This window comes from Amblyraja radiata, chromosome 2 (genome assembly GCF_010909765.2).
Source record: "Amblyraja radiata isolate CabotCenter1 chromosome 2, sAmbRad1.1.pri, whole genome shotgun sequence".
Lineage (NCBI taxonomy): Eukaryota > Metazoa > Chordata > Chondrichthyes > Rajiformes > Rajidae > Amblyraja > Amblyraja radiata.
In genome coordinates, this window is record NC_045957.1 from 133,472,074 (window position 1) to 133,495,902 (window position 23,829).

Genomic DNA, 23,829 nt, shown 5'->3' on the forward strand with positions numbered 1-23,829 from the left:
ACGTTGTGAATAAATAAGATGTAAGTAAACATTAATGGGACACAGATGGTCAAAACATTGTTTACACACTAAGATTTAAAAAGTCGATATATTTGTCAAAATCCTAAATGCCCATGTTAGACAGGGAAACTGCAAATTTCATCCCCATGCTTTTGAGAACAAGGGATATATCTTAATAACTACTAACCCATCAGTTTAACATGAATTAGAGGGAGATGCTGAAATTGATCTGAAGCAAGAATGACAAAGCGGGAAAATATATCCGGTGATCAAAGAGAGTTGGCAAGGATATGTCAAGGGTAGGTCACATTTGCCCATACATTTGAGTTATCTTTTACAGAAATGGAATTTAGATGACAACGAATTAGAGTTGACATACTAAGTAACAAGGGAATTCCTACATTTACTTTTAATTGACCATAAATATAGGGAACTGGACCCGGAGAAGTAGAAAGCTATTCTCAGTTATGTGCTATACAAACGTTTATATTCATGGAGTCCTAGAGTGATACAGCGTGGAAACAGGGCCTTCGGCCTAACTTGATTACACCGGCCAACATGTCCCAGCTACACTAGTCCCACCTGCCAGCATTTGGTCCATATCCCTCCAAATCTGTCATATCCATGTACCTGTCTAACTGTTTCTTAAATGTTGGGATAGTCCCAGCCTCAACTACCTCCTCTGGCAGCTTGTTCCATATGCCCACCACCCTTTGTGTGAAAAGGTTACCCCTCAGATTCCTATTAAATATTTTCCCCTTCACCTTAAACCTATTCCTCTTACAAAATGATGTTTCATGGACAATCAATGCAACAGAATTCCTGGGACATACAGCATGCAGTTACTACAACAATCTATAAGGCCATTAGACATAGGAGCAGAATTAGGCCCAAGCAATAATGTCCATATACTTGCCAACTCTCTTTGATCATCTGATGTATTTTCAAGCTTTGTTACACTTGCCACTGATCAATTCCAGCATCTTCCCCTAATTCATGTTAAACTGATAGGCTTGTGGTTATTAAGATATGTCCTTCTCAAAAGCATGGCAATGACATTTGCAGCTCCCCAATCTAACATGAGTTTTGGATATTTTTGAGATATATCAGTTTTTTAACCATCATGTCCCATTAACTTTTTCCAGATATTTATTTAAAATTTGCATTAAATACACTATTTTGAGTAGAAACAAAGAACTGCAGATGCTGGTTAATACACAAAACAACATAATGTGCTGGAGTAACTCGGCAGGTCAGGCAGCATCACTGGAGAACATGGATAGGTGATGTTTCGGGTCGAGACCCACTATTCCTTTTCTAGACATTTTTCGGATCTTATAGAGGTACAAAATCATGCAAGTAATAGGTCGGCTAGACGCACAGTCTCTTGCCCAGAGTAGAGGAATCGAGAACCAGAGGACACAGGTTTAAGGTGAGGGGGGGAAGATTGAATAGGAACCTGAGGGGTAAGTTTTTCATGCAAAGTGTGGTAAGTGTATGGAACGAGCTGCCAGAGGAGGTAGTAGAGGCAGGTACTATCACAACGTTTAAGAAACATTTAGACAGGTACATGAATAGGACAGGTTTAGAGGGATATGGGCCAAATGCAGGCAGGTGGGATTAGTGTAGATGAGGCATGATGGCCGGTGTGGGCATGTTGGACCGAACGGCCTGTTTCCATGCTGTAAGACTCTTGACTATTTCTTCAGCAATGTCTATATATGTGTTTCTTCGCTGTTTAAGAAGGCTTGCAAAGTTTTGGTTGCTTCATTTTTTATTAGATCAACATTCTTCTTTATCACCCTCTATATATTTAGAAAAGATCTGTTAGTTTTGGTGTGCCAAGCAACTTTTTTTAAGGCTCTTCCTCATAATTGGATTTTTACTTTTCCGTTTCTGAAAATTTACATTTGAACCTTGATTATTTTTTAATCTCTTGCCTTATTTGTGGGTTATGTTTCAACATTCTCTTTGTAATTAGTTGTGTGCTGGTTTTATTTTATATGCAATACTTCGCACATTATTCAGCTCAGTTTACTATTTTCATTTAATTTCTAGTCCCTTTTGAATCTCATGTTTGTTTTTCCTTTCTTGCGAGCCATATATCCAAATCAATCATAATTTGAAAGATACTCCCTTAAATGTCAGATTGTTAGGGAAATTCATTTCTCAGTCCAGTATGCTTGTCCACTTTCCATTGTTACAAACGGTGCGGAACACATTAGAACAAACTCATTGGGTTTATTGCTAGCATTAGTTGCTTTTCCCAAACTCGTGCAAATGTAGTCTCCCATTAGGACAAATTTCCTTGTTCTCTTTGAGAGACATGTAAACAATGCTTCTAGAGACATGTAAACAGCTACAAACAGAGTCTTGCATCCTTTGTTCTTCCTGAATTTAACCCATTGTGCTTTAGATGGTCAATCACCTCCTTTGAGATGCAGTAATTGTGTCTATTTAAAAACATTCCATTATTTTTGTAATTTTCCGGTCATTTTTGAAGATCTTAATATCCCAAAGTTTTTTTTTTTTCCTTCATGATTGATTTTCAAATGCAGGAAATGAAAGCAGTAAGATGAAATCTTCACAATGGACATAAGATTCAGGACTTCTATAAATACATTTGTTGTTGACTCCTTATACATGACTTCATTTGGTGGCAAGATTTGGACACATCTGTTTCCTGCTTTCAGTCTGTTTGAAAACGATATTTTATGATGTGCAACAAAAAAAAAAGTTTGGCAAATAATTTGTACAGAAGCGAAACTGCTGTGCAGCACAGATACTTTATGTAGAAACACTATCTCGAGAGAAGAAAGGAAAAACACCCAAAATAGAAATGTTTGAAATGAGTGATGAGGCTGTTTGTCCTTTTTAGAATTACATGTGAATGAATGTGATAAACATGGAAAATGCCTTCTGAGTAAAAGACCATTGAAATGGAGATAGAAGCAAAGTGTGTGTTGAATTGGATGGGGTGGGGAGGAAGTAATCGCTTATCATGTGTCCTTGCCAGGATTTTTTTTTTTACCTCCACCCGTCTGTCCCAAATCCAAACTACAAAGAGTTCATGAGATTAATAACCACTTGTTAACAAAATTACTGTACATATAATTTGGTGTTGAGTAACATAATAGACAAGACAATATTATGGGGTGGATTCTAAGTTGTTTACTTGTCTTTAATATTTTACATTGGATCGCAGAACTAATTTTATAAGAAGGCTTTTAATCAAATTTGGGATTTTTTTACTTTTTGCAGTTCATGTTTGGCGAGGGTAATTGTTTTGAGTGTGTGAAATTCTTCACCACATGATTCCTATGTTATGTATATACACAAAACAACAGTCTCATCTTTCCGAAATGGTAAATTTACCAGAGCTCATGTTTTAAGAACAGACTTTTTTAATTGCATACTTTTAAAAAGCTCTGCTTTTCTCCACCTCCCTCATCTTTAGGCCTCCTGTTTTCTCCAGAAATGTGACCTGATATGCTCAATGTTAAACAATTTTCCAATTTATTTTTGTTTATAGCTAGTATCTCCAGCATATCCAATTCTTATACACTCCTATATCCTCTTTGTCAATTTTCATTTGAAACTCAGTTCGCACAATTGGTTAATTCTACCAGATGAATTCTCGCCAAAGATTACACAAAAATATAGGTGACTCAGATGCCCAAATATTAGTCAAGCAAATGTTGACTAATCAAGTTGTTATTACGAACGTTATCGGAAACCTATTGCCTGAGAGGCATGAAGGTTTCTGGTTGACATCATTATGCCTGTGTGGAGTAGAAGATGCTCATCGAACCTCCATTTGCAATTGTTAGATATTTGCATGCCAATTCAAGCTGGCAAGCTGTTATTTTACACCTTGTGGTTTGACCTTTTAAACTGATTGCCTCAAGCCTATTAGACCTATATATGCAAATGTCATGATATTTAACTAAATTTGTTGTTGCATGAGCCTTAACAGCATTGATGTACAGAGGGATCTTGGGGTCCATACTTAACTCCCTGAAAGTGGCAACACAAGTAGATAGAGTGGTAATGAAGGCATATGCATGCAAGGTGTATGCTTGCCTTCATCGGTCGGGCATTGAACATGAAGAGTCCGGAATTCATATTGCAACTTAATCGAAATTTGGTGAGGACGCATTTGGAATATTGTGTGAGTTCTGGTCGCCACATTTGCCATCCTCCAATCATCTGGCACCTCTCCTGTATTTAAGGATGACTCATAAATTTCAACCAGTGCTCCCGCAATTTCCTCTCTAGCTTCCTGCAATGTCCTCGGATATGTCTGATCAGGCCCCGGAGATTTGTCTACCTTCAAACATGACAGTACCTTCAGTACTTCCTCGACGGTAACCCTGACTGCTCTCATGACACTTCCAGTGACTGCTCCAATTTCCTCCGACCTACTGTCTTTCTCCTTGGTAAATACAGAGGAGAAATACTCATTCCCCATCTCCAGTGGCTCCACACAGAGGTGACCCCTTTTATACCTGAGAGGTCCCACTATCTCTCTAGTTGCCCTTTTCCCCCTAATGTATTTATAAAATCTTTTAGGATTGTCTTTTATGCTACCCGCCAGAGCTATCTCCTGGCCCCTTTTTGCCCTTCCGATTTCCTTTTTTAGTTTGCTCCCTAGTTCCCGAAACTCCTCCAGGGATGCACTAGATTCCAGCTGCCTATACCTGTCCCATGAATACTTCTTGTTTTTGACTAACGTCTCAATTTCCCTCGTCGGCCAAGCTTCCTTACGCTTGCATGCTTTGCCTTTCAATCTAACGGGGACGTACACATCCTGACCTCTCTTCGGTACACTTTTTAAAAAAACATCCCACTTGGCCGATGTTCCTTTTCCCTCAAGTAACCTGCTCCAGTCAATTTGAGTCAGACCTTCTCTCATACCCTCAAAGTTGGCCTTACCCCAGTTGAGCATTTTAACACGTGGACCATCTCCGTCCCGATCCATAACTATCTTAATTAGATTGCATCAAGTCAATTAGATTGCATCAAGTTAAACACAAAGTTAGATTCAAGAGACAAACTTAGTAGCAAAAACTGTATTTCAGGTGTGGAATTTTAGAATCACTTAAAAGGAATGGGATATTATGTTTGTGAAGGCATGATCCTTGATAGACAAAATGGATGTATTTACTAGTACTTTTCCAGAACATTTTTTTTTCCAAATAAAGTCAAATAGTTTGCAAGATTTGATGATCCACTTGATTGTCCAGAGTAAAGGCTCATCAGCTATAGCTGCAACATATCCTGAATTAATTTTCAATCCAATGGCTTTTCATAAGCTGTTTTTTAAATGAAGTAATTGCTCCCCCTTGAGGAAATTAAATTTGTTGAAGTTCAGAAAGGACCTTAATGAAATCCTACGAATGTCGTTGTTGTTTCAAACATGGGCAGAATGGATTTTTAATAATGAGGTTCCATTAATTTGAAATAATTAAAATATATGACATGGTGGTAATAAAATGATTATAAATAATACAGATTATTAGATACAATAGAAAATGTTCATCTGCATGATTTAAACATTAAACATCAAATCCACAATATGAATAGGTACAGTATGTAAACTATAAATATCCATCTGGTTACTTCACCCACCTGATTAAATATAAAGACAAAGAACTGTAGATACTGATTTACAAAAAAACAACACTAAGTGCTGGAGTAACTCAGCGGGGCAGGCAGCATCTCTGGAGAGCAGGGAGAAGTGACATTTTGGGTCGGGACTCTTCTTCAGACAGATTGTAGTACGGGGAAAAAAACTAGAAAAGAGCTGGAGGCGGGACAAGCCTGGCAAGTGACAGGTGAAGGGGGTTTGGATTGGCAGGTACATGAGCAAAGGCTAGAGATAAAAAGGAGATAAACGTGGCTAAGATAATGAGCGAAGATGAATGAAATGTGAAGCCAGAGGAAGGGATATAGGTGGGAGGGATAGTAGGAGACATGAGTGTGCACCCTGATGGGGCACAGGGAAGAAAGGGGAGAGAGAAAATGGGAAGGGATGTGATATGTAAAATTGGTTAATTCAATGTTCATGCAGGCTACCCAGGTGGAATATGACGTTGTGTTCTTCCAGTTTGTGTGTGGTCTCACTCGGGCAATGGAGGGGGCGCAAGACAGAAAGGTCACTTTAGGAATGGGACCAGGAGCTAAAATGGTTCACAACTGGAAGATCTAGCAGGCCTAGGTGGACTGAACACAGTGTTCGGCAAAACGGTCGCCTTGTCTTTGCTTTATCTTGCAGATGTAAATAAGGTCACGTTGGGAGCACCAAATGCAGTAGATGAAATTGAAGGAGATGCAGGTGTATTTCTGCCACACCTTGAAGGGCTGCTGGGGTCCGTGGACGGATGTGAGGGAGGTAGTGTCGGGACAGGTGAAACATCAGCAGTTGGATGGAAAACGTATCTGAGTAGGGGGTGGTTTGGTTGGGAAGCTGCAGAGTCCTTTTGTCTCTCTTTTATTTCTAACCTTTGCCCACACATGTGCCAAGTAAAACCCTCTCTCCAGTGTATCCACCAATCACTTGGTAAACTTTGTCCAGCCCCACATCTTTTCCAGCTTTCTCCTCCTTCCTATAATTAGTCTGAAGAAGAATCTTGACCTGCTACAGTGCCCTCCATCATGTTTGGGACAAAGACCCGCCATTTATTTATTTATTTATTTATTTATTCTGAAGAAGGGTTTTGGCCCGAAAATTTGCCTATTTCCTTCGCTCCATAGATGCTGCCTCACCCGCTGATTAAAGTGGTTAAAGTGCACATTGTCAGATTTTAATAAAGACCATTTTTATACATTTTGGTTTCACCATGAAGAAATTACAGCAGTGTTTGTACATTGTCCCCCCCCATTTCAGGGCATCATAATGTTTGGGACACAGCAATGTCATGTAAATTAAAGTCATCGTTTAGTATTTTGTTGCATGTCCTTTGCATGCAATGACTGCTTGAAGTCTGTGATTCATGGACATCACCAGTTGTCGGGAGACTTCTCTGGTGATGCTGTGCCAGGCCAGCCATCCTTAGCTTATACTTGTTTTGGGGGCTAGTCCCCTTCAAGCTTCTCTTCAGCATACAAAAGGCATGCTTCAGATCGGGTGATTGACTTGGCCACTGAAGAATTTACAATTTTTTAGCTTTGATCTTACTAATCAGACCGTTTGCGATTAGTAAGCTCACCAATGCTCTTTCTTCTTAATTATGTTCCAAACAGTTGATTTTGGTAAACCTGAGGTTTGGCTGATGTCTCGAACAGTTTTATTCTTGTTTCTCAGTCTCATAATGGCTTCTTTGACTTTCATTGACAAACTTTGGTCCTCATGTTGATAAACAGCAATAAAAGTTTCCGAAGGTGATGGAAAGACTGGAGGAAAGACTCGGTGTTGAGAGCTCTCTTATACCTGTATTAAGGAGGCAATTAAACACAGCTGAGCAATTATAAATGCCTGTGAAGCCATGTGTCCCAAACATTATGGTGCCCTGAAATGAGGGGACTATGTATAAACACTGCTGTAATTTCTACATGCTGAAACCAAAATGTATAAAAATACCACAATGAATAAAATCTGACAATGTGCACTTTAACCACATGTGATTTTTTTTTCTATTACAAATCTCAAATCGTGTAGTACAGAGAGAGGTAAATAAATAAATGATGGTTCTTTGTCCCAAACATTATGGAGGGCAGTGTATCTATGTCCTCCATTGATGCTGCCTGACACATTTTTGGACTAAATATATAAATGTTTTTCTTGCTTGTCTCTTTAGTTTCTACTTTAATTTATATTTTTGACAGAAAGACAAATAACAATATCTTACTCTTCTAGTTGCCAGCTTTTGTCTTCAGATATTGCTATGTGTGTCACAACGCCTCTGATTTTTGTTGGATATCAAATGAGATGTTGCTACTGCTCCACATTTTATGGAAATGGGTTGATATATAAATGGGAGAAGGTTGCGTGGCATCTCATGTGGATCCCTTACTTGTTTTTAGCTGTTGACAGATATTGTTTTAAAATTGTTCATTTAAATCCACTGGTTAAAATACTATTTTTTTGTTTCTGTTGTTTTCTTGTAGTGGTAAATGAAGTGGTGAAACTGACAACCATAACACAGGAAACAGCAGATGTGAAATTAGAAGATGTGAAACCAGAACCTGTAACCTTCCAAAACATCGAGCTAGCAAATGTGTGTGTCCAAAATGGGTTTCCAGATCCCAAGTCTACTCTAAAACCAGAGGATGGAGAGGAAGAAAAGGAAATAATAGTTGATAGCATACAACAGCTGGCAATGAATGGCGAAATAGGTGACTCAAAACAATTGTGTTTTTCTGTGCATTATAGAAACATAGAAAATAGGTGCAGGAGGAGGCCATTCGGCCCTTCGAGCCAGCACCGCCATTCATTGTGATCATGGCTGATCGTCCCCTATCAATAACCCGTGCCTGCCTTCTCCCCATATGAAACGATCAAATTAGTACACAGGTTTATTTGTTGCACCAAGAAAGCAGTTTGTTCTGAAACGTTGTTATTTGACATAACTGATCGAAAAAGAGTGAATTGTATGTTTTTCATGCCTATTGTACATAACATTTGTTGATATTTTATGTGGAATATATGGTTTAATTTGCGTTTCAATGGAGAAAGAAATATAATCTACTTCCTCAATCATGAAAACATTAAAATTCTCAAAGCCCATTACATTTATATTTATTTTTAAATAGTCCATTACCTTTTTGATAATATCAATTGGATAAATTATGCTAACCTAATATCAGATGTTCACATGTTTCTGACACATGGTTTTGAACTGAATATTTAACCAATTTAATTTCAGGAAATATAAACTTGAGTGTTTTTTCTTTTTATGTCCTGTTTGATAACAAAGGAAATCCACAGGCACTAGCTATTAATCAGGTGATTCATCCGACTGACAAATGTTTGAAGGGAAGTATTATTGGATGTGAATGCCAGCTCATGCCTGATCGTGAGATCTTATAGAAACTTACAAAATTCTTAAGGGTTTGGACAGGCTAGATGCAGGAAGATTGTTCCCGATGTTGGGGAAGTCCAGAACAAGGGGTCACAGTTTCAGGATAAGGGGGAAATCTTTTTGGACCGAGATGAGGAAAACATTTTTCACACAGAGAGTGACGAATCTCTGAAATTCTCTGCCACAGAAGGTAGTTGAGGCCAGTTCATTGGCTATATTTAAGAGGGAGTTAGATGTAGCCCTTGTGGCTAAAGGGATCAGGGGGTATGGAGAGAAGGCAGGTACAGGATACTGAGTTGGATGATCAGCCATGATCATATTGAATGGCGGTGCAGGCTCGAAGGGCCGAATGGCCTACTCCTGCACCTATTTTCTATGTGAGCCATTTGTGAACATAATAAATTGTATTGGAATGTGTCTCTTTCTTTATCAATGCTACATTATTTGTATATTCTCCACTAACGCTTATTAAGCATCCTTAGAATTCTAAGCTCCACCATTTTCCTCTAAAGAATTTCCCATTCTATCCTTAATGAAGTGGTGAGTGTTGGCGCCATCGAGTGTGGCTGCCTCGCCTGCAGCTGTCTGTACTTTCATTCTTTTTTTGTTATTTTTAGTCTGTTTTCAAGTTTGTTTTTGGAGGTCTTTTAGTCTTTTTTTATGTGAAGGGAGCGGGGGAAGGGGAAACTATTTTTCTTAGTCACTTCCTGGTCGAGGATGCGACTATTCTCCGAGCTGCATCTTCGCCCCCACCTCGCGGCCTACCATCTGGATTGGCGCGACCTTTCCTGCCGGAGACCGGCCAGAGCTTCAGCTTCAGCACTGGATTCCATCGTGGAGCGAGCGATACCGTACCGGGAATCGCCATGTTGGAGCTCCAGAGTGCTGGGACTGCCGACTTTGAACACCGTGGAGCTGTGGTCTGCGGAGCTTCCAGCCGCTGGCGGCGCTGACTTTGACATCACGGAGCCTGGGACCTCTCGCCGAGGTTGCCAGCATTGAATCTCCACCCAGCTCAGCCTGTGGACTTCGGATGCCGCGGTGTACAGTAGGAAGCGGCCGATTCGGAGGCTCCGGGCCTCTGAGAGCGTTCTTCCGTTCGAGGGCCTGAAACATCAGGCCGTTGTTGGGGTGAATGCGGAGGCCTCAATAGGCCCGGACCACGGGTGAACAGAGGAAGAGGACTGAACTTTGGTGCCTTCCCCCACAGTGGGAAACGTTGATTCCACTGTGGGGGGATGCTTTTTATGTTTTATGTTAAATTCTAAAGTGTTGTGTTTATCTTATTTGTGTGCTGCATGGTAACTCAAATTTCATTGCACCAATTGGTGTTTGTGACAATAAATATCCTTTGCCCTTTGTCCTTTTGCATTCCACAAATTCATAGAGTTATTATATTTCATCATGAATATTGGGTGAAGCTTTGTCTAGCATCTCAGTTTCATTTGGTTTTGTATCTGTTACTTGTTGGATTGATGAAATGGCTCTTTCCACCTTAATTGATCTTGACAAGTTAAATATATTGGATTATTATTGATATGCGTACCGAGATGCAGTGTTTGCGTAGCTGTATTTTTGCTTATATAAACCTTGCCTTAAACATAGGTTGGCATGCAAACCCACAGAACTAAGTTAAAAGAGATAATAAGATAAAAACACTAGTCCCTCTGTAAAGTTCCAAGTACAAAAAAGGTAACTTTTTTTCAATCTCTTTTCATGGAGAGGAAATGATTAAAATGGTCAGCTGTTTGCTGCTTCTCTTATCATCATACTTATTTATTACAGCCTTTTTTTCTTCAGTGATTTACTATGATTCTTCCATCTTTCTCTTTGCTAGTTTTTAGTGTACAGTATTCCAGTTGCCTTTGCCTTCAAATATTAAATTCTAAATACATTTTTTCTAATTATTTTTCTAAATATTTTTTCTCCACATCCTTTGTACTATACATTTATTTACTTAATTTGGTTTCCTTGTCTCTCCATCCCACTTTACCGTTTCCGATATAATCCACAATATTTTGATATAGAACACAGGACATTACAGCAGAAGGACAGGCTGTTCGGCCCACAATGTGCAGAACATGATGCCTAGGTAAACTGATCTTGTCTGCCTGTAAATTATCTATATTCCTCTATTCCTTGTTCTTCCATGTGCCTTTTAAATGTCTACACCACCACTCTTGGCAACGCAGTCCAGGCCCCCACCACTCTCTGTGTTTATATATTTTTTAATTGCCCCTCACCTTTCCATTAAACTTTCCCCTTCTCAACTTGTAGCTGTGCCCTCTAGAGTTGGACATTCCACCCTGGGAAAAGGTTCTGACTGTCTATCCTATCTATGCCTCTCATCATTTTATATACCTCTATTAAGTCTTCCCTCAACCTCCGACGTTGCAAAGAAAACAATGCCTATCCAACCTCTCCCTGTAGCTGAAACCCTCTAATCCAGGCAGCATTCTGGTAAACCCCCTCTGTACCTTCTCCTGAGCTCCACATCTTTCCTATAATGAGGCAACTAGAACTGCACTCAATACTAAAATGTGGCCAAACTAAAGTCTTTTTGAGCTGCATAACTTCCTGACTTATACTCAGTGCCCCTAGCAATCAAGGCAAGCATATTATACATCTTATTTGCCACCCTATTTACTTGTGTTGCCACCATCAAAGGAACTCGGGGCTGCAAGGTTGTCTTTGATTAGTCTCTTTGGGTTGTATTTTAATGATCCATGCAATGGAATTAGTTTTGACCCCAATTGATGTTTCTACTGGTTTTCTCAATACAAATGTAAATACAAATACTGGCCTGCAGTTTCAACTTTATTGCTAGTGTTTGGTTTGTGTTTACTAACATGTATTGCTTGCCTGGTTCAATTAGATCATATTGACTGCTGTTGATCACACTTCATTTGTTGTTTTATTGCAGATGGTGTGGAGGACCAATGTGATGAGCATTCAGGAACTCAGCACCTGGCAAGTGATTCAGATAGTGAGGTTTTTTGTGATTCAATGGAACAGCTGGGCATTGATGAGGTAAATCGCAACATTGAGAATAGAAAGCAACAATGTGTATAGCCTTGCTGTTGTATAGCATTTATATTGCCATCTTCGGTTTAAATCAATATCTGCAGTTCCTTCTTACACATGTTGCTTTGCATGTGGAATGTTGTCCTTTGGATCAAAGATCATAGAGGAGCAAGATAGACCACTCCTCCGAAATCCAATGGACTGACGTGTAGTACGTGACGGAACGTCACGGCCGCCATTTCTTAATGCGACACGCGACTTCCGGTATGCCACCCGCTGAGATCCAAAGCAAAGATTATAGAGCTCCTCTGTAATCTTTGATCCAAAGCAAAGATCCTCGAGTATCTTGTAGCGGGAACAGCCCCCTCCTTTGCGTAGTTTCCCTTGCATTGTATTGCGCAGTTTCCCTTGTATTGCTTTAACACACACTGCACAAAATTAAATTTAACGTATCTATATTTTATATATTTATATGAATGCGTGTCTGTGTGTGAGAGGCAAGTTAGAGATAATAAAGTTTATTCTCATGGATCAGAAGCAACTTTGATTTAAATAATCACTATTAATTCATTTGTCTTGTAAGATGATATACATAAACCATAAAGGCAATTATATATATAATTATATAGTAATAATAAATATATGCATATATATATATTTATACACATACATATATATACACATACATATATACACATACATACGTATACACATACATATGCACACATACATATGGATACATTTATATGCATACATACACACATATAAACATATATATACATACATATATACACACATATACATATACATGCATATATACACATACATGCATATATACACATACATATATATTTATACATATGATAATTTTCCAACGATCAATAGATTTACGATCAGTTCCTGTGGATTGGAGGATAGCTAATGCTATCCCACTTTTCAAGAAAGGAGCGTGAGAGAAAACAGGGAATTACAGACCAGTTAGCCCGACTTTGGTGGTGTGAAAGATGCTGGAGTCAATTATTAAAGATGTAATAATGGGGCATTTGGATAGCAGTAAAAGAATTAGTCCAAGTCAACATGGATTTATGAAAGGGAAATCATGTTTGACTAATCTTCTGGATTTTTTTGCCGCAAGGCTTGGTGTTGGGGCCACAACTGTTTACCATATATATTAATGATTTGGAAAAGGGAATTAGGAGCAAAACTAATGCATACATACCTACATATTTAAATTCATCTGATAAGTTGGTCAAATAACATGGGCACCTTCTTGCTTTTTTTGAGACATGGATTTTTTAAATGTGAATGTCTCATAGCAACACATTTGTGGGTCAGCAGTATTTTGTACCAAACCCCACAATTTCAAATAATTCTAAATTGAACTTCTTAAACAAGGAAAACAATTTTTATTTACATCATTTTGTGTGGCTGTCAAGGTGGCTGTGTTGACTGTAATTATGAGACTGCCGGGCAGTATCACTGTGAATGGCGGTGGCTGTGTGTTTTAATGCAAGTGTGAAAAGGAGAGTAAATTTAGAGACAATGTGAGACCCATCAGGGTTTCATCCAAGAACCAATTTAAAGGCAAGGTTCCATCAATTACAGTATTTTAATTGAAAATCTTACTCTTAATATTCTTCCTAATTAGGCTTTTTGTGTTCCCTCTTGAACTTTGTGTCTCCCAGAGCCTCTGGGGAGGTTCTGGAGATACAATAATCCAATCTTGAGGCAAATAACCATCTTTAAAACTGGCATTGCCTCTGCCTTTAATTCTACATTCTCCGAGGATGCTGGATGCCGCAACAATCTCTTGCAACAAGTACAGAAAGGCAGTCAACTGCAAAAAGATCAAAGAGAGGAAAGAGTATGGAAGGGAAAGGCTTTTCAGAATCATAATCAGATTTTATTTGCCAAGTATGTTTTGCAACATACGAGGAATTTCATTGGCCAGGTCAGTCATACAATTAAAAGCAACAGCACTCAAAAACACATTTTAATACGGACATTCACCAGTGACTCCTCCACATTCCTCACTGTGATGGAAGGCAAAATAAAGTTCAAGTCCCTTCCTTTTGTTCTTCCTCGGTCAGGGGCCTCAAGCCCCCCGTTCAATGGTGAACTCCTCTTGGTCTCCAGGCCTATAGTGCTGCACAAATCACTGCACCACATGCATCTATTTATTCCCTTTTCACATGGTTCATGCAGCTGGATATTAACTTGCCGACATGGAAAGAGATGCAGTGAGCATTCAATAGTTCAGACTTCTGGGTGAATTAAGGGGCTGCTTGATGGGCTGAGGGTAATCGAGATTGTATGATTGTCATTCTTTTGGAAGAACTGATGGAAGTTCTTATGGAAAAACTGATGAATTGACTACGGGATGAGCTGGTGGGCTCGAGGATTGCTGGATGAGTGTTCTAGAAACATAGAAAATAGGTGCAGGAGGAGGCCATTTGGCCCTTCGAGCCAGCACCGCCATTCATTGTGATCATGGCTGATCAGCCGTAATCGATAACCCGTGCCTGCCTTCTCCCCATATCCCTTGATTCCACTAGCCCCTAGAGATCTATCTAACTCTCTCTTAAATCCACCCAGTGATTTGGCCTCCACTGCCCTCTGTGGCAGGGAATTCCACAAATTCACAACTCTCTGGGTGAAAAAGTTTTTTCTCACGTGTCTTAAATGGCCTCCCCTTTGTTCTAAGACTGTGGCCCCTGGTTCTGGACTCGCCCAACATTGGGAACATTTTTCCTGTATCTAGCTTGTTCAGTCTTTTTATTCATTTATATGTTTCTATAAGATCCCCTTGCATCTAACAAGAGTGTTTTATCGTCATGTAGAACAATTTCCTGCATCTAGCTTGTCCCAGATAGAACAATTAAATTCTTACTTTCAGCAGCACAACAGAATCTGTAAACATAGTACACTGTAAACAATATGATAAGATCCCCCTCATCCTTCTAAACTCCAGTGAATACAAGCCTAGTCTTTTAAATCTTTCCTCATATGACAGTTCTTTTAGGTTATTTGATGGTTAGGACAGGTTTAGAGGGGTATGGGCCAAATGCAGGCATGTGGGACTAGTGTAGATGGGACATGTTGGCCAGCGTGGGCAAGTTGAGCTGAAGGGCCTGCTTCTACGCTGTGAGACTCTATGACTAGGTGATCTGTTGAGGCTGGTGGTATGCCATGAGGAACAATGGGCATGGACCTTTGTAAACCACCACCTGGTTGAGTCTCCTTGAGTCACCATCGGCATTGATAACATCAGTCAGGGGTTGATGATCTGCAAAAAACAAGTTGGTCTCATTCTTGTTCTCTCATGCGATACAGGCAGCAGCTCTGAACTGCCTGTGTTTGCCCTCTTGGCTGTCTTGTCAAATTACGCTGGAGATTAGTCACCCCTGAAACAAACAGTGCCTTGTGATCCACAGGGGAAAAAATAAAATCTAAATGCAGAATAATGGATGGTTTAAATCAAAGAAAATGATACAAAGAGGCCATTAGAGCAATACCGATCTAGGAAACTGAGAGCAGATTTTACAATGCATTTAAACCTCTCCCATTTTTATGAGATGCATTCCTGGAATATGTAGGAAGTTTATTGTAACCTAGTGCCCTAGTGGATTAAGGGCGGAATGGTGGTGCAGCGGTAAAGTTGCTGCCTTACAGTGGGTGCTGTCTGTACTGAATGGGTGTTCTCCGAGATCTTCGGTTTCTTCCCACACTCCAAATACATACAGGTTTGTAGGCTTGGTATAAGTGTAAATTGTCCCTAGTGTGTGTAGGATGGTGTTAGTGTGCGGGGATCGCTGGTCAATGCGGACGCGGTGGGCCAAAGGGCCTGTTTCCGCGCTGTATCTCTAAGAAATAGAAGCAAGGATAAGCCATCTAAGTTCACACCACCATCAGTAAGATTATTGTTGATCCTGCAACTCAACACCTTATTCCCACATTCTCTCCATTATCCTTCATCCTTTTCGTATTTGAAAAAAAATATCTCTCCTTTCAAGGACTCGACTTCCACCATCTCACGCGACAAAGAATTCCAAGATTCCCAGCCCTTGAGTGAAGAAACTGCTCCTTGTCTCATTACTAAATATCATGACCCATATTCTGAGACTTTGGCCCTCGTTCTAGATCACCAGACCAACCGCAATCTCCACCCACGAGCCCAATCTAAACAGAGATAGACACAAAATGCTGGAGTAACTCAGTGGGTCAGGCAGCATCTCTGGAGAAAAGGAATAGGTGACGTTGTAGGTCGGAAGCCTTCTTCATACTGCGTTCTGACACTTCTTCTTCTTGCGTATAGCGTGCACAGCCTAAAGTTGTAGGACAACTTGTTCTATTTGATCTTATTTGACTGTGCACACCAGGTTGATTGGATTTGTCGAAACAGGGCGGACCACGTGAAGGTTGCAATCTCCCACCCCGCGTTCTGACACCAAAGAGCAAAATGTCCAACGTAGATACAATAATAAATATATCGCCATTTGCATTAGTTTTGTGCAGTTAACAAATCATAATTTCACACAATGTACATAAGACAGCAGTTATTTGACAAATACTCTGCAGTTCGGTGCAGGAGATCTTGTCGACGAATATTCTGGACCCACTGTTGACATCTGAAATTACAGGAGATATCATTTGGATTAACTAATAAGAAAAAAGATGATCATAACTACATGCCTGAACAATGGATGATATGTCACTTAAATGCAATTGTTTTCAGTTGTGTGGAGAGACCTGTATGTTGAAGATGCTTTTTGCCTCTAATATGTCAATTTATCTTAAATGTAGAAGAGCTTATTAAAATCTTCTTACAAAGACCATTAAGTATTTTCTTTCTATCCTCTTTTGGACCCAAGGCATAGCAGAGCTGCCAACTCTCACGAAGAGGTAATGGAGGGAGAGAGGGAAGGGAGGGAGGGAGAGAAGGAGAAGAGAGGGAGAGAGAAGAGAGGGAGAGAGAGAGAGATCGAGAGAAGAGAGGGGAGAGAGAGATCGAGAGAAGAGAGGGAGAAGGGGGAGAGGGAGATGGGGGGAGAGGAAGAAGGGGGTGAGGGAGAAGGGGAAAAGGGGGGAGAGGGAGAAGGGGGACAGGGAGAAGGGGAAGAGGGAGTGGAACGATAACACATTATAACGCGCAGCATCCCATTCCGACCAAAGATTATAGAGCAGATCTCCTCTCCTATCTTTGAATGCGGCCGCCGCCGAACCCCCCGGCCCACCATTGCACCCAATGTGTCCCGCGGGCCATATTTTGGAGACCAATCCCTTACAAGAACAAAACCAAAAACGTACAGAAGTGTTAAAATTGTCTTTATTATTATGGTAAGTAAAGATCTATTAAAAATAAGTCTAATAACTTTCTAATGTACCGACAAACCTAGTTTCCCAATGGCCGTTGATGGGAGAACAGAAAATAACATTTTCACGACAGAATATCGACTGAAAATAATAATAATATTTTCTCACCTTTCTTTTTTATTGGGGAACCTAAAGATTGACAGGTCGGGTCGTTTAGATTTACGATTAGAACAATTGATAGCAGAGCAGTGATGTGAAGATTTAGATAAGGACGCCATGACAGTGTGGGGGGAAGCCCAACAAAATGCCTCAAAAAATGGCGTCGACAATCACACGCGTCATACTACGCGTTTTTCGAGGAGTGGTCTATCTTGCTCCTCTATGATCTTTGCTTTGGAGAAGGTGCAATTCAAATGGAATTGTGTTAATTGATAACATAATGAATATACCTTTACATTGGCCAGGTGCCATTGTAGTAATCAAAGTAACAATGGAGTATTAGAGACATACAATATATGACCTTTCATTGGCCTTGTGACTTTTGGTTCCTTTGAGAGATAGAAATTTGTAATCAGCTTTTGAAGCAGCTAATGTGGCACCGATTACTTTGGTAACAATTACTTTGATATGGGTTAAGAGCCGAGTGCTGTCTGGCTCAAGACTCTGGGTCCAGTCCTGTGGTCTGATATGGTTCCTCCATCTTTAGTCCCTGGATATTTTCATCCCAGTGTTCAAAAGTGGTGGTGAGGTGGGGGTTGGTTGGCAAAGGGGAGGGAGCTGTGTCCTACATTAGGTTTTCAGCTGCAACCTTCCTTCAATGTGCTCCTTCGGGTCTTCACTCATCATTGGGCATTCCTTTTTAAGGCTGCTCTAAGGATTAGTGAAGACTTCTGGCAGGTCCATGGGGTAATAGCTAGAGTAATCAGCCCAATGGGACATTATTGGGGCTGTGAGTATGGGCAGTGGGTCAGATGTTCTGCATCACTGATTTCAGGAAGAAAGTTTCATGTTCACCAATATTCTTGAGGGAAGGAAATGCATAATTCCTTGGTTTGGCCCACATGTGATCACAGATCCATAATGATGTTGATGCCTTTTGGATGCTGTCTGAAACAGGTAAGCAGGACACTTGGTTTAATCGAATGCTGACTCAGTCAACAGGTCCCGCATCATTTGAATGAAAAAATGTATATTTTAATTAGAATCTTGGTTTTATATTACAGTATCATTTCACTTTGACTCCACTATGAATATTGCATAAGTAATAATTAAATAAAAGCATGATTTTACTTTTTTTAGATTTTGGGAGTTGACTGCAGAGTCCATGAAAATTTGAACAATTCTCAGATTATCTCAACATTTGAACAGAGTCAGTTTTTAAACAACCAAAGCAGTTGCAAAACAGATTTGGAATGTTCTGTAAAATCTCACAGGAATCCTGGAGTAAAAATGCCACAAGATTTGGGAAAAGGTGGTGTTACCCACGGGGGTGAAGATACAAAATCAAGTGGAAGTGGTCATCAGAGAGACAAAGTAACTAGCAAAAGACCTGAGTTTCATATGTCCAGCAGAGGTCGAGGTATGTGTTTCATTTACTTTGCTTGAAGTGTTTCCCCCAAAAATATATCAAGGATTTTGTTTTCTTGAGGAAATACAGTGAAATGTGAGGTGTTGCATTTTGGGAAGTCTAACATGGGCTGGACCCACACAGTGAATGGTAGGGCTCTGGGGAATGTTGTGGAGCAGAGGGATCTAGGAGTGCAGGTGCATGGTTCATTGAAAATGGAGTCGCAGGTAGATAGACAATAGACAATAGGTTCAGGAGTTGGCCCTTTGAGCCCCAATCAGTACCCCGTTCCTGTCTTCTCCCCATATCCCCTGACTCCGCCATCTTTAAGAGCCCTATCTAGCTCTCTCTTGAAAGTATCCAGAGACCGGCCTCCACCGTCCTCTGAGGCTGCGAATTCCACAGACTGACAACTCTGAGAAAAAGTGTTTCCTCATCTCCGTCCTAAATGGCTTACCCCTTATTCTTAAAATAGGGTGGTCAAAAAGGCATTTGGCACATTGGCCTTCATCAGTCAGTTTTGAGTATAGAAGTTGGGACAAGAAGCTTCAACAACTGTTCATAGCACATTTTACCTGCTGTCCATAACAATTTATTTCCTGATTACCTTATTAACCATATAATAACCATATAATAATTACAGCACGGAAACAGGCCATCTCGGCCCTTCTAGTCCATGCCAAACACTTATTTTCCCCTAGTCCCATCTACCTGCACTCAGACCATAACCCTCCATTCCTTTTAAACTCTGCAAATATAAATATGACTGGTAAACTAAATTGTGATTTTTTTTCTATCATAATTCTCCCTAATCTTATTGACAACGTGCAAGTCGGCTCGTGAACATCTTTGGGTCTGATACTTTACCATTGAATTGACATTTCTTAAGTATTTGTCACCAGTGATCTTAGTTAAAAAATTGTTTAAGAAAGAACTGCAGATGCTGGAAAAATCAAAGGTAGACAAAAATGCTGGAGAAACTCAGCGGGTGAGGCAGCATTTATGGACAGAAGTGCCTGGGGAGATGGGGAGACAGTGGTGCTGTCGATGGTGAGAGTGGGGTTATTGATTTTGCTGAGTGTGGCTTTGGAGCCTATGAGGAGGAATTCTGTCTTATCGCTGTTGAGTTTGAGGAAGTTATGTTGCATCCAGGTTTTTATAGCTGACAAACAGGAGTTGATATGGGAGAGGATTTGGTGCCGAGGTAGATCTGGGTGTCATCGGCGTAACAGTGGAAGTCCAGGTTGAAGTGGCGGAGTATCTGACCAAGGGGGGAGGATGTAGATGATGAAGAGGAGGGGGCCGAGTACGGAGCCTTGGGGAACGCCTTGAGTGACTGTGGCTGTAGCAGAGGTGTGGTTGTGGAGAGAGATGAAGTGGGATCTGTTGGAAAGGTAGGAACGGAGCCAGCTGAGTGCAGAGCCTTCAATGCCGAGGTCTTTGAGTCTGGTGAGCAGGATGTTATGGTTTCAGAATGTACCTATCCATGTTCTTTAGAGATGCTATTTGACCTGCTGAGTTACTCCAGCCTTTCTGTCTCTTTTTGTAAGCCAGCATTTGCAGTTCCTTGTTTCAACTTGAGACATAAATGACATTCCATTTCACCTTGCAGGAAACAGAAGTCAACAATTGGGGGAGGGTTTTCGGCTCTCACAGTTCGGCAACGGCGGTGACCAGGAGCGAAAAGGGTCGGAGCAGATAGAAAAAGGCAATGTAAACGAACAGATTGCAGTAGCGGTCGTCAGGCTGCAGGAAGATATGCAGAATGTGTTGGAACGCCTTCATATTTTGGAAACAGCAGCAGCTGCTAGGGTAAGAATTAATTGGTAAACCGAATAGGTAATAATAGTACCCTACAAACTGTGCTGATCATGTGTCCACTATTCATGATTTAGGGTCACATATTGCAGGATCTTATGGTGCAGCCCTCTAGATGTTCATACTGTATTCTGGTGAACTAAGGGAAAGATGGTAGGGCATGAATTTGAAGCAACAGGCTTCAACTGAAAATCTAATCAGCTTTCAGTGGAACTGATGCCTGTGGAAATGTTTTTCTATTTGGAATGGGGGGAAAAGTATAGGTGAATTACAATAACAGCAATGGCAGAAGCTGCAGTGATGTTTGGGTAGAAATGTAAAATGTTACTGAAAATGTGATGAATGGAAAAAGGTCAAGGGAATTTCTTTGATTATCAACTGACTTGGGCCAAATTTGACATGATGTAAGAAGAATTATCAGAAATGTTACAACAATTGGCAGCTGTTAATTTATTTGTACAACCTTTACTTTACTGTGATCATTTAGAGGAACTAAGTTTGCTCTTATTGCAGGCCAAGTCAGAAAATGCCCAGCCAGATTCTGCCCAATGTAGAAATGCTAAGGTAATTAATATGTTCAATTATCATGATTTTAAGGTGATGAGATTAATGAGAACTTTTTGAAGTGGTACTGCTAGGTTTGTAGTTTTTTGACGACGCAATTATTTTGTTCCAAGACATGTTTTTCATAACCATGAAGGATCTTTGCTTAATTTTTCATTTTTTAAGTTAAACTGGTCAGATTATTTCAAAGGTTGGGCATTATTTGTAAATATGTTTACAAATACATTTTATTTAAATTAAATATTAATACATTTCTGTTTCGAAATGGAGAGCTGGAATTGTTTCATGCTTAAAAATGCAATGTGTTTGTTGTTCCAATCCAGCGTCCAGTCTGGTGGCCTTTCGATGTGTCCGGTCGCACTATAGCTTTTGCAATTCTTTGGCCTTTCATTGTGCAGCTCTTGGTCCACTTTTATTTTCAAAGGAGGAAGAGGTAATTTAAAATAAGTTTATTTGGTCTATGCCTGCCATAGAAATGACTGCAAGTGGAATTAACTTTTCTAATTTCTGTTGTACATTGCAGAAAACCGAAATAGGTATTCACCTGGGAACGCAAAGATGCTCTTTAACACTACAAACACGTGGAAACCATCTAAACAAACCACCTATGCATTCAGCAGTATTTAATCTTCATTTTGCTTTAATACTACCATGAATGGATACGATATATAACCAAATCTTTTGGTACTACTGATACTTGAACCAAATAATTACATTAATTGTGGATGAATTTAATAATTGTTGTATTTTGATTTTTGCTGGCATAATAAACACTGTATCGACTGACCATTTAACTGCTTGAGGTATAACTAAAATGGAGTTTAAATTATAAAAAAATAATTTTCCAATGTTTGTAGCTAGAGGCCAGTCAATAAAAATTACAGTACATCAACAGAGTTCTTGATCTATGTCATTAATGAGCTAAGAAGTAAATGCCAAGTCTTTGACTTGCCTACTGAGCTAACATTCTTCAATGTTCCCTCAACCCCCACTTCCAAACATTTCCCCAGTCCCATCCATTAGTATTTGAGATATTGCAATGCTACTTAAACAATGAAATATTATATTAAGCAACTTTGGACATGAGGTGCAAACAGGTATATCATAAAACCAAGTACTTTCTTTCCTTTTTATGATCAGTTCTCAGATCAAAAACAGTTGCTAGATAAGCAGTACTGGTGATGTGGATTTTTGTAATTGCTGAATCAATTATCAGTTTATTTGAATTATTTGTTGGATGTCTTGTCAATTGTTTTACTTTTATTTAAAGGCCATATGTAGTAAACTGCTTTATGGCAGCATAAATTTGATTATGTAATTGGGCATTTAATGTACTCAGGAGATAGTGTTTACATGTCCTTTCTAATGCATGTAACTTTATTTAACTGTAAACTGTGAAGTCCATTGTCATTGCTGTTAAGTTGTACAAATTAGACTGAAACAAAGTGCAATATTTTTCAATTGCATTGTTAAAATTGCAAATTGTAGAAAAGTTATCTAATGGAAATTTACTACTTATTTTAAAATGACTTACAATAATTAATTAAATAAAGCACACTTATTACAAGCATTTTTATGATTATTAGTTCTGCCAAAATCTTGGGCCCATTTAAGAAAACAATTAAGCATGGAAAAGTCATAGATTATAGCTTGAAGCACAATAAAGAATATTTTTTACCATGAGCCACAATTTTGCTGGAAATGTATTTTTTAAGCTCCCACCCTTTTGATCTTGAATGCTCTTTAAATTCTTTACTTATTACAGCAGTTATAGAAGCAATTAACATTTCTAACAAATGTCAGTAGACAATAGGTGCAGAAGTAGGCCATTCGGCCCTTCGAGCCAGCTCACATTGATCATAGTCTGAAGAAATAATGTAACTTCTCTATTACCATGTGGGGAAAAAAGGAACAGCAGACTTTGCAGATGAGGAAGGGAGCAACCTTTAAAATAAATGTAAACTATGCAGTACCAACAGAAATAGGAAAGCAATAAAACAGGCATCCTACCCGTGACTTCAAATTGTTCAGAGTGAATGATTATGGATGAGAATATAAGGAAATCAAAGGAAAGTGCCTAAGTCACATAGGCAGGACAGACCCTTAGAGGAATTTATCTGACTAACTGCACTGGAAATATAGAACGAACAAGGGTTCCCATCTTCAATCTTGCTCAGAAATCCACACAGCCACAGAGTGAACACAGTGGAGGACTTAAATTAAAAACGTCAAGCTGCATAAGAACACACAATTTGGTGAGGTAAATAAGAATTAAAATGACTTTCTACATGATCATGGTGTGGTCATGGAAAGGTCATAAGAATGGGCAAGACAAGAGAGATGGGCAAAAACATGGATATCACAACTGCATGAACGAATGTTGCTTGTTGAAAAGTATTCAACTCAAGACTTAAAGGTTTATACCCAAAGATGCAATGTGAACAAATGCATTTGCGTACGGTCTGTTATCATATTGCTCAAGTTACTGGCATTGCATTCAGAAGCCTTGTTCATTGTTCT

General features: G+C 39.6%; 1 protein-coding gene across 5 annotated transcripts in view; it reads left to right on the top strand.

Annotated features, from left to right (window-relative positions):
• The window catches only part of acbd5 (acyl-CoA binding domain containing 5), a 75,872-nt gene extending 52,878 nt beyond the window's left edge, over positions 1 to 22,994 (top strand). For 2 of the 5 annotated variants that reach the window (XM_033016078.1, XM_033016080.1), the window contains 8 exons: positions 6,278 to 6,409; positions 8,110 to 8,337; positions 11,947 to 12,053; positions 18,660 to 18,939; positions 20,540 to 20,739; positions 21,259 to 21,309; positions 21,633 to 21,742; positions 21,833 to 22,994. In XM_033016078.1, coding sequence (XP_032871969.1) covers positions 6,278 to 6,409; positions 8,110 to 8,337; positions 11,947 to 12,053; positions 18,660 to 18,939; positions 20,540 to 20,739; positions 21,259 to 21,309; positions 21,633 to 21,742; positions 21,833 to 21,845 — 1,121 coding nt within the window. In that variant the 3' untranslated portion in view covers positions 21,846 to 22,994. The remainder of the gene's footprint in view (positions 1 to 6,277; positions 6,410 to 8,109; positions 8,338 to 11,946; positions 12,054 to 18,659; positions 18,940 to 20,539; positions 20,740 to 21,258; positions 21,310 to 21,632; positions 21,743 to 21,832) is intronic. The other 3 variants (XM_033016087.1, XM_033016096.1, XM_033016090.1) reach the window with 3 other exon arrangements.
• The last annotated feature ends 835 nt before the right edge of the window (positions 22,995 to 23,829 follow it).